Source organism: Stenella coeruleoalba (genome assembly GCF_951394435.1).
Source record: "Stenella coeruleoalba genome assembly, chromosome: 1".
NCBI lineage: Eukaryota > Metazoa > Chordata > Mammalia > Artiodactyla > Delphinidae > Stenella > Stenella coeruleoalba.
Genome location: NC_137169.1, coordinates 97,550,514 through 97,560,756, shown reverse-complemented (window position 1 = coordinate 97,560,756; position 10,243 = coordinate 97,550,514). Strand labels below are relative to the sequence as shown.

At 45.2% G+C, this 10,243-nt stretch overlaps 1 protein-coding gene across 2 annotated transcripts; it reads left to right on the top strand.

The window, feature by feature from the left end:
* Nucleotides 1-12: 12 nt before the first annotated feature.
* Nucleotides 13-8,288, top strand: WDR77 (WD repeat domain 77). Of its 2 annotated transcripts, XM_079917901.1 has the most exons (10): nt 18-351; nt 613-798; nt 1,585-1,726; nt 2,005-2,054; nt 4,495-4,565; nt 4,702-4,756; nt 5,220-5,291; nt 5,893-6,001; nt 6,543-6,611; nt 7,197-8,288. In XM_079917901.1, exons 1-10 carry the CDS (start codon nt 237-239, stop codon nt 7,354-7,356), a joined length of 1,029 nt encoding a protein of 342 aa, XP_079774027.1. In that variant the 5' UTR covers nt 18-236; the 3' UTR covers nt 7,357-8,288. The 2 variants fall into 2 exon arrangements, with proteins under 2 accessions (XP_079774028.1, XP_079774027.1); XM_079917902.1 differs by lacking the exon at nt 6,543-6,611 and having other exon boundaries at nt 13-351.
* Nucleotides 8,289-10,243: the final 1,955 nt, after the last annotated feature.

Sequence of the window (10,243 nt, the reverse complement as noted above, 5' to 3'; positions counted from 1 at the left end):
TTTTTTTTTTTTTTTTTTTTTTTTGCGATAAGAAGCACAGGGCACTGAGAGCCCGCGGCAAGAGGTTGCTCGCTGGAAACGGGAATGGAATCGTAGAAGCAATTCTCGCGAGATGTAGAGAGGCTGTAGCCTGGCCAGAGGGGCGGAGGCCTATAGCGGGGCCACGTGGTGGCTCGCGGAGCTGAGTCTCCGACGGGCGTCCAGTTTGGGTCTAGGTTGGAGTTGGAATCGTGGAGATGCGGAAGGAAACCCCGCCCCCGCTAGTGCCCCCGGAGGCCCGGGAGTGGAACCTTCCCCCTAATGCACCAGCCTGTATGGAGCGGCAATTGGAGGCTGCGCGGTACCGGTCGGGTGAGCCTAGGTCCTGGGTCTGGGAGTTCCCTCACCCCACCCCGAATGCCCTTTCCCGGGACTAAACCTTCCAGCCTTCCCCCAGCCCCCCGCTTACCCCGCATGCCATCCTCACCCCTGCCTCGCGTCGCTGAGCTCAGTCCCCAGCCGTGCTCGGCGTTCCTGGGCTCCGATCCAGACCCGGCCAGCTGGCTGCTGGGCGGTCACCAGGGAGATTAGCCCTTCCACTCCTCACGCGCTGACAACTTGTATCTCCCTTAGATGGGGCGCTTCTGCTCGGGGCTTCTAGCCTGAGTGGCCGCTGCTGGGCTGGCTCCCTCTGGCTTTTCAAGGACCCTTGTGCCGCCCCCAACGAAGGTTTCTGCTCCGCTGGAGTCCAGACGGAGGCCGGAGTGGCTGACCTCACTTGGGTAGGGGACAGAGGTATCCTAGTGGCTTCCGATTCAGGTGAGTCACTTTCTCCTCAACCTTACAGGTGGGATGGAGGCCATGGGTATAGGTCGGGCTGTGCTCAATTTTTAAAATCCCATACTCAGTGCTTGGGGGAGCTTGAGGGTGTTGGTCCCGAAGGAGAGTAACTGTGTAGGTAGGAAATACCTTCCCCAAGATTCTAAATTGTTGGTGGAAATTCCTAGTATAATCCATAACAAAATTAAGAAATTAATTGGAACTATTTTTCTTCTCTGTATCCACCCAACCCCAAACCAAGGATAATCTTGATCTTAAAGACGATGCCGAGGCCAATCTGTGCTCTTTCCATTTCTTCCCATTTTATTCTTAAATGCCTTTATTCTGCTTTCTTTGCCTTGAATGTCAGTCTCAGCAATGGAGGCTTTGACATTAAAAAAAAAAAGAAATCAGAATATGGACGTTGGCAGGCATTGCATGGAAGGATAAGTGTGGGACATTAAAGATTGAGCCTCTCTGGCGATTGAGCTTGAACACTCTATATTCAGGGCAGCTGTCTGATGATTTTCTATACTTAGTCACTGTACAACATATTTTTATGTTATTCAACATATTTTTATGACTCTTAAGACATTTATTCAAATTGTTCAACAAATACTTTAGTGTCCAAATAACTGGGAATATTTAACCATATGGCCTGTGTGCTACTCAGATCATTGGGGAGATTTCCTCCTTGTCTCCTGAGAGCTTAGAATCCTAGAAGCGAATTTCTGTCTTGGCATAATCCAAGCTTGTTTCCCTCACCCTACTCCCCACCCCCAACAGGTGCTGTTGAATTGTGGGAGCTGGATGAGAATGAGACACTAATTGTCAGCAAGTTCTGCAAGTATGAGCACGATGACATCGTGTCTACAGTCAGTGTCCTAAGCTCTGGCATGCAAGCTGTCAGTGGTAGCAAAGACTTCTGGTGGGTCCCTCCTCTCATCGCTCCTGTTTCTGGGCCTCCTTTGGGTGTCTTTAGCATCATATTAGCCTCATTAAATTATGTTTTGGGCTCATTATAAGAACCCGGTGACTAATTATGACATGCCTATAAGGTTTTCTTAGAGATTTTTGCAATCCATGGTAAAAGTAGGCTGTACCAGAAGTCCAGTAGGCAAAGACATAGGGCGTTCTTATTTGAACACACGTTTTTATGTAGGTAGTGTAGGTCAAATTAAGTCTCTGTTTCCTTTTGCTTCTTAGCATCAAAGTTTGGGACCTTGCTCAGCAGATGATTCTGAACTCATACCGAGGTGAGTGCATGTTCTTTCCTTTTCAGTCCTGGCCTTGGCTGTTTTGTTTTTATTCTCCCCTTTGGGCTCTTTGAACTTTGCTTGCATGTTAGTGATATCAATTCTTTGCTCTCCTGCCTGGTAGTATATTTCTTCCAAAACTACGGTCAGGCTCCAATGTCGATTCTAGCCCTTTTCATAATTTCCCTATATTTTTTTTTTTATTGACAGCCTCACCACCTTCTTGGTCACCTGAGGCTGAAAATCCCAGTCCTCTTCCACTCCTCCTGTTTCCCACTATCAGTTGGTCCCCAAGTTCTTTGGAGTCTTTTTCCATTTCGTCAGTGACCTTCCATTCCATTTCTTATGCTCCCATTTACTTTCAGGCTTTATCTTATTACAGACGGTGGCACTCATCTCATTGTTCTACCTGTAATCTTTAGTCTTTCATTGGTTTCTTGTGGCTTGCAGGTTAAAATCTCATGTTCATGTCCTGGCATTCAAGCCTTTTTCCTGTCACTCCTTCAAGCATACCATGCTATCTAAACCCAATCACAGTAGATCTTTGGCATTCTCCAAGTATAAACCCTGATACATGTGAATCTTGAACTTTTGAATATTCACCTCTATAAAATCTCATTTTTTTGGTGAGAACCATCACTTTCTATTAATGTTCCTTTTTCTGCTCACTTTCATTAGCAGCACTAGCAGTTGACTTTATTTTGGGAGCCATTCCTCATGAAGATACCAAATCTTAATGAAGATAATGTATAGAGCGTTAATGTGTGTGTGGCTAAGAGATGTACATATGGGTGATCACTGGTTCCCCCAGTAACTAAGTGCCTTTCTCTGCCAGTTCTAACTTCAAAGTGCATGATTCAGATATGAGCGAAGCAAAATCATAAACTCATATATCTCCTGGAGCTTCATGGTCACTTGCAGATAGTTAGACAATAATGTTAAAATGTCAGTGCTCAAAGTCTACTGTACTTGCCTTTTGTTTCCTAGACTTACGATGTATTTTTCTGGTCAATGCTAAATAACTATTTTTCAGCACTTGTTCCTTTCAGCCTTTTTAATTAGTTCTTTGTGTTTATTCTTATTCCCCCCACTGATTCCAAATTCCTTGAGGGCAGAGGAACCACATATTTTTTTTTCATCTTTTGTACTCCCCCATGGTGTTTGTCCCAAAGCTTTGCTTTTCTCAAGTGAGCAATACATTCCTTTTCCTCGTGTTGGCTTTCCATGGATTCTATGGAAGGTAGTTTGAGCCCACACTTCTGTCTCAGGGCAGAGCCACATTCAGACTATCTCAGAAAGTCTGGTTAAATCACTTTGGAGAAGGTGGTTTCCACAGCCTGTAATTAACATTTAGCGGAGACCTTTAACATTTTTAGCATGTAGCCCTAAAAGAATTTTGAAAAAGTGTACCCTCTCACACATTTTAAAATTAGTATCTAATTTAAATTTAACTAGTTGCAAAGAAAGTTATATCTGGCCATGTCATTTATTGTACACTTTTATAATATATGTTTGTCAAAATTTTGGATTTGCAGATTAAGCTCATTTAATTTATGTAAAACATCTACCAAATAACCTAACTGCCAAAAACCATATGCACTGTTAAGCCAGTTGGCCAAGTGGGACTTAACTTTCAGTCAGAAAAAGTCTGACTTCATTTTTAAATTCAGATAAGCTATGTACGTCCTTATGACAACCACCTGTCATATGTTTCAAAATTCTCATTATTAAAGAGAAGAGATCAGTCACAGAACCACACTTGTGTTTGTGGTGTGGCTGAGAAAGGCCAGCCTCCTTCACAGAATTTTACACAAGTGCTCTTTCTTTGTCTCAGGAAAAGCCCCTTTTGTTTTATGCCTTAGGTTTTTATACTCCTGAGCCTCATGGTAAGGTTTGGGGTGGGTGAGAGGTGTGTATTTCTTCTACACATGGGAGAAGGGTGACTGTGAGAGTAGAGGTCAGCACTGCTGGCAGGTTATAGGCAGCTTCTCAGTTCAATATGGAAGAAGAACATTAGAGAAATTCCCTTAAAACTCGCAGTGTCCAGAACTCCCTCAGAAGTCTTTGTATGCTACCTGGAGGCAAGTGTGCTACTGCTATTCTAGGATGTCTTTACTCTTTCCTCTCCTGTTCTTATTCAGCATTTAATTTATCTTTATCTTTATCTTTATCTTTATCTCCTGTTCTTATTCAGCATTTAATTTATCTTTCATGTCTTTCATGATTCATTTTTCTCCAGGCCTTTTGAGTTTTTATAATGATATCAACATTTCCTCTTAGGTTTCATCTAATCCAAAAATCTCACAGAATTTGTTAATTTGCATCATGAGACTAGGCCTATTTCTCACACCCTCCCTCCTACCCCTTCATAGTGTCTGGGCTGCTTGATAGTAATGCCTGCATCTTCTCTGTCTTATTTCTTGTTCTGTCTCCTTTACAGCTCACTCTGGGCAGGTCACCTGTGTTGCTGCCTCTCCCCACAAGGATTCTGTGTTTCTTTCATGTGGTGAGGTGAGATATAATCTCTTTTTCCCTTCCCACATCCTAACCGCACTCAGACCCTTTAGACCTAAGTCTAGCGTGGAGGGCTTCTGGCCAGCAGCTGCTTCTTTGGATTGTGAAGCCCTTTTTCTGTTCCTTCTTTTAGGACAGTAGGATTTTACTGTGGGATACCCGCTGTCCCAAGCCAGCATCACAGATGGGTGAGTCTGAGAGCCAGTGGTGGGAGAGTGATACTAGGAACCCACCTGGAAGAGGCTTTCCTTGGCCAGAGTCAGAGGCAAAGCTGCCAGATGCCCAGTCACTGACACAAATGACACAATTGCTTTCTTTCCCACTGAGGCACATTGTGTGCAGTGGGTCCCAAGAGGAAGGGCTAGTTACTGGGTGGGTCACTTACATTTCCTGGATGGGCGAACAAAGGGGTCAGAGCTGTTATCTTCACGCTTTGTTTTGAAACTTGCCCGTGACTCATGTCTGGAAAGGGCAGGAGGCTGATGGGTAGATGTAGGTTGTGAGGGTCAAGGATGAGGACAGGACTGCCTTAGCAGGGCTTGGGACACTGAATAAAGGTGCTCCTGGGATTTCGAGTGACTTCACCTGGGAAGCTTTGGCTCAGAGCTGGGCTCGGAGTCTCGTTCCAGACCCCTCTTCCTCCCTTTGCAGGCTGCAGTGCCTCTGGCTACCTTCCCGCCTCCCTGGCTTGGCATCCTCAGCAGAGTGAAGTCTTTGTCTTTGGTAAGGCAGCATGTCGAACTGTGTGTTGACTCTGGGGAGGGGAGTTTGAGTGAGAGAGCTGACCCCATAAGTCGAGACTCTGGCTGCTCAGTCTCATCAGCACACCTGGGCGCAAGGTGAATTATATTAATGGGGGTGTAGGGAGGTGGGATGATCCAAAAGTGGTTTTAGTTTAGCTTTGGAGAACATGGTGATTTTTGCCCTCGTAGATTTGATTCCTGACTCTTTGCTGTGGCTCTTGTATTCATGGCTAGAAGTCAGTGGACCGCAAAGCAAGTGGATTGCTACATGGGGAATATGGTTGTATAGTACGGACAGTTGCATTAACACGGTGATATGGCTGTGTGTGTGGTGACATAGTTTATGATAACAATTATGTCATCCATTAATTTAATTTCCAGAACCCCCAAATGACTAGTTATTCCTACTTTACCAAAGAGGAAGCTGATGCTCAGTTTCTCCCCTTGCTCTGTAATGTTTCTCTGTAATGCTTAGGGTGGTTAACTTGTTCAGGATGGAGGACCTAGCATTCAAATCCAGATCTGGCTGAGTCCACAGCCCATGCTCGTAACCTCTGTGAGGTACTCCCTCTTTCCTTCAGGTGATGAGAATGGGACTGTCTCCCTTGTGGACACCAAGAGTGGAAGCTGTGCCCTCAGCTCAGCTGTGCACTCCCAGTGTGTCACTGGGCTGGTGTTCTCCCCGCACAGGTACTGTTCTTTGTCATCAAGGGCCTGGTGGGTATGAATAGGAAGAATGAGGGGGGATGCTTGTGTTGACGTAGCATTAGCTGATTGGTAGCTCCTTAAAGCAGGCACTGTTGTAGCTGAGGTTTTGGAATGTGAAAGATCTCTTTAAGACTGTAGTCCATTTTGGGGGTTGTATGGTCTCTGACTGCAAATGGCTAAAATATGGTCTTGTTCCTGCTCGACACCCAAAATGATTAATACTGTGGGCTTGCAGGGCTGTGTGGTTGGAAAACCTGTGTTTCTGAATCATCACTGAAGCTACAGGGAGGGACTAGATGGGATGGTTAGTTGCCAGGATGGCTGTCAACCCTGACTTTGCTCCATTTTCCTCATCTTTCCTTGTAACTTGTACCTAGACTTGAGTGGTAGCCAGGCCTTAACCCAAAGTGGGGATCAAGCCACCTTCTCTGATCATTTTAGGTGGGCTTTGGGGACTGCCCAGTCAGGTTTTGTATTGAGAACCATGGGCTTTATGTTTCCCAACCTCCTCCTTGTCTCCTAGTGCTCCCTTCCTGGCCTCTGTCAGTGAAGACTGCTCCCTTGCTGTGCTGGACTCAGGCCTTTCTGAGGTGTAAGTGTGCCGTGGAGCCCTGTGATCAGGAATCAGGGAGGGGAGCAACACGTGGCTGGGTCCTTTTTCTCTTTGGAAAACTGGGTTGTCTCTTTCAAGGAGACTTGGTGATGGAAGCAGGCCGACTGCTGACTGTCTCCCTGTTCTGGGGGCTGACTCACAACCAGCTCTGTCCCTGGTAGAGGAGGAATGTGGTGGTGGGTGTGATTTCTGAGCCTGGCATTCCGACTGACTCCCAGAAAGAGACAGTCTACCCTTTTCACACAAAGAACCTCATGTAGGAAATGCAACCTGCTATAGGGTGAAAGGCACCAGACAGAAGATCTGATTGTACTTCCTTCTTTGCCATGAGATGCTGTCTGATACTGGCTCAGATCACCACCCTTGGTCTAGCTATCATTTCTTCTATGAATATAGGGTCCTAGACTGGATGATGAAGTCTTCTGTGGGTAGCTACACCACTATGCTGGTGACTAGGCCATATATATGGCGAGGCGTGCCCTGGGTGTGTTGGGTCTCTTCTTTCCATTTCTGCTTTTTCCTCTGTCTCTTACTATGCCCACACTTTTCTTTGTTCTCTTGTAGGTTTAGAAGCCGAGCCCACAGAGACTTTGTGAGAGATGCTACTTGGTCCCCGCTCAATCACTCCCTTCTTACCACGGTGGGCTGGGACCATCAGGTCATCCACCATATCGTGCCCACAGAACCTCTCCCAGAGCCTGGACCTAAGAGTGTTGCTGAGTAGATTGGATTTCAGACAAAAAGCAAATCCCCAATGAGTATCCACTCCCTTTGCCCCTTCCCTCTCAGTTGGTGAGACAACACAGGAGTATGTTGGTACACCAGATCTGTGCAGTTAATAGGCATTGTCTCTCAGCCTGGGGTAGGCTGGATTCTGGGGTCCTGTAGCCAGGGAAGAAAAACTTCCTTGAACATGGATCTGAGTGTGTATGTGGGTAAATAGTTTTTGTTGATGGGAGGAATAAAAAATCCATCCCGCATCTTTCCCAAGGCCCAATCCCCATTCCCCCCCGCCCCGCACCCGCCCCAAAGTTAACAAAAGATTTTATGCTTCCCACGTAGCTTTGCATGAGGAATTTGGGCCATGTCTGTGTGAGGTATGGGATGTGGGCATCCCTGGATTCTTGGAAGCAGCTCATAGAGATAGGAGCAATTTTATTTTTTTATAGAGCTTAAATTCACCTTTGTCATGGGCAGTGCTTCCATTCACATCCAGCCCAGCTCACCTTGAGGAAGAGCCAGGACACTCACCACAGTTTTGCGCATCCCTTGTTATTAAACTGAGCCAGAAGTCCAGTTTCTGGCTTAATAAGAAGTTTGGCTGGTACCTGTGTAATGCCCCCACCCCACCCCCGACCCCCATGGAGTTGTGTATATGAGAGATGAGTGTATTTCTGTCATAGATGCCATAGAAGAGTTTCAGGATGGAGAGCTTAAAGGCATTTCAGTTAAAAACTGACACAGACTTGCATAGGAATGTCTGCCACTTTCCCACCTGAAAACAGTCTGGGGCCTGACCTTTTTTGCCTCTGGGCCCCTGTTTCTGGATATAGGAAGCCTAAATGCTATTTTGGGGGACTCTGAAAATTTGGAATTCAGCATCAGAGAAAGAATCGGAAGTACTGGTCAGTGAAATAAAAAGTTGATTCATTGTTGGCTTGTCTTGTGAAGCGTGTATGTCATGTGCCGTTAGACCTGCTACTTATGTGAGTCATCAGGGTATCTCTTATAGCCTGTTACTTTTTTGTGCGCTTCCCCAGCCCCCCAGAGTAGCTAGTTGGAACTTAAGGTAAATATTTGGTTACTTGGTTGGTGGCTACTGCCACTTAGAAGTTATGGATCAATTACTGATTGTATTGAAACTAAATTAAATCAATTATGTCCTTTGTGTTTTGCAAGTTTCGTTTAGCTAAAATATGAAACGGGCAGTTTCATGGGCAAAGTATTTGTAAGTAAAGCTTCTGTGTTTCACCCTTGCTGAGCGTGAGCTCTGTTCTCACAATTACCCTGGAGTAAAAACATGGGAATTTGTTGTCATATGATCTAACTGTCGGGTTTGGGGGGAGATGGAATTGAAGCCCTCACTGTTCGTAAGTGTAACTTCTTGGGAGGTAATAGGATGTGTTGGTAGAAACACTTAAGTTCTTCCCAGCGGTAAAAGCTTAAAATTTGTGATCACTTAGAGAAAGTGAGGTAGAGGGTGAGGTGGGTAGGAATTAAATTTTCATGGACATGTTCCTCATGGACTGAAGAATGGTAGAGAGAAAAGTCAGTGAAAGAGATAAGAGTCCAAGGAAATGAATATAATGTGTGAAGGTGGTTAAAATGACATCAGCGAAGGAAAACCTAGAGTTTGAAGAACTATGTTACTTAATGTAAAAAATATTAGTTTAGATTCAGATAGATCTGTGCTGATGCAAGCAATTCACATCTATTCATGATCATCACCAAGACATTTGCAAATGTAATCGAAGTCACAGTAGGAATGACCCTCACAATTGTGATTGAATGTGTCTATAACAGTGAGAAAAAAAAAGATGGTTCAGAATACAAGGTGACCTCAAAATAATCAGAAATGTAGTATCACATGCAGTGCTGTTTACTAGGCCATTGACTTGGGAGTAGTTTCAGTAGAGTGAGCACAGATTTGCTGACCACAGGTGGAAATGGGCTCATTTTGTTTTCTTTGTTTAAAACCATACAAGCGTATATTTTGCATTTAATTTCACTGGTTCAAATATCCAATTGCTGGAGTAAGTCCATTTTCCTATCCTTATTCTTACTGTGAAGTCCACTAACCTGACCGACTATATTCCACCTCTGATTTCTGGTGCTCAGAGCAACAAACACTGAGGTTGGCTCAAGTACTGTTTCAGTAGCTCCAGACATCAGGCTGGTTCTCCAAGATCTGTCCTGCCCTACAGGACGGTAGGAGGCTGGTCAATTACCAGCTCTATAGGCATTAACTGCTGATCCACAGTCGCATTGAGGCAGCAAAATCACCCAAGCTCTGACTGCTCTGGACTCCCAGCCATGTTTCCTCTGGGCAGCATTATAGAAAGGGCAGGAGATTGGGACGGTGGGTATGGGAGGGTCCCTGTAGTTTATTTATTTGTTTTTTTTGCGGTACGCGGGCCTCTCACTGTTGTGGCCTCTCCCGTTGCGGAGCACAGGCTCCGGATGCGCAGGCTCAGCGGCCATGGCTCACAGGCCTAGTCGCTCCGCAGCATGTGGGATCTTCCCGGACCGGGGCACGAGCCCGTGTCCCCTGCATTGGTAGACGGACTCTCAACCACTGGGCCACCAGGGAAGCCCTCTGTAGTTTATTTTTCAATCACTCAGTTACAGAGGGCTCCAAAACTCTTTCCACATCTAGACCCAAAAGTAAAGGGCTCTGATTTGTAAAATGCAGGTTTCTTGTTGCATTTGGACAATATGAGCAATGTGCTTTCATATTCTTTGTATTTCTGTAGTTCTTTGACTTAACTGTATCTACAAACTAAAAGAATAGAAAAAAAAAAAAGGTTTGTTCCAAACTATACTTACATAAGCATTTCTTTCAGTAAGACATACATCAAATATTTGTATGCATCCTAGGGAAGTTTTAGGGA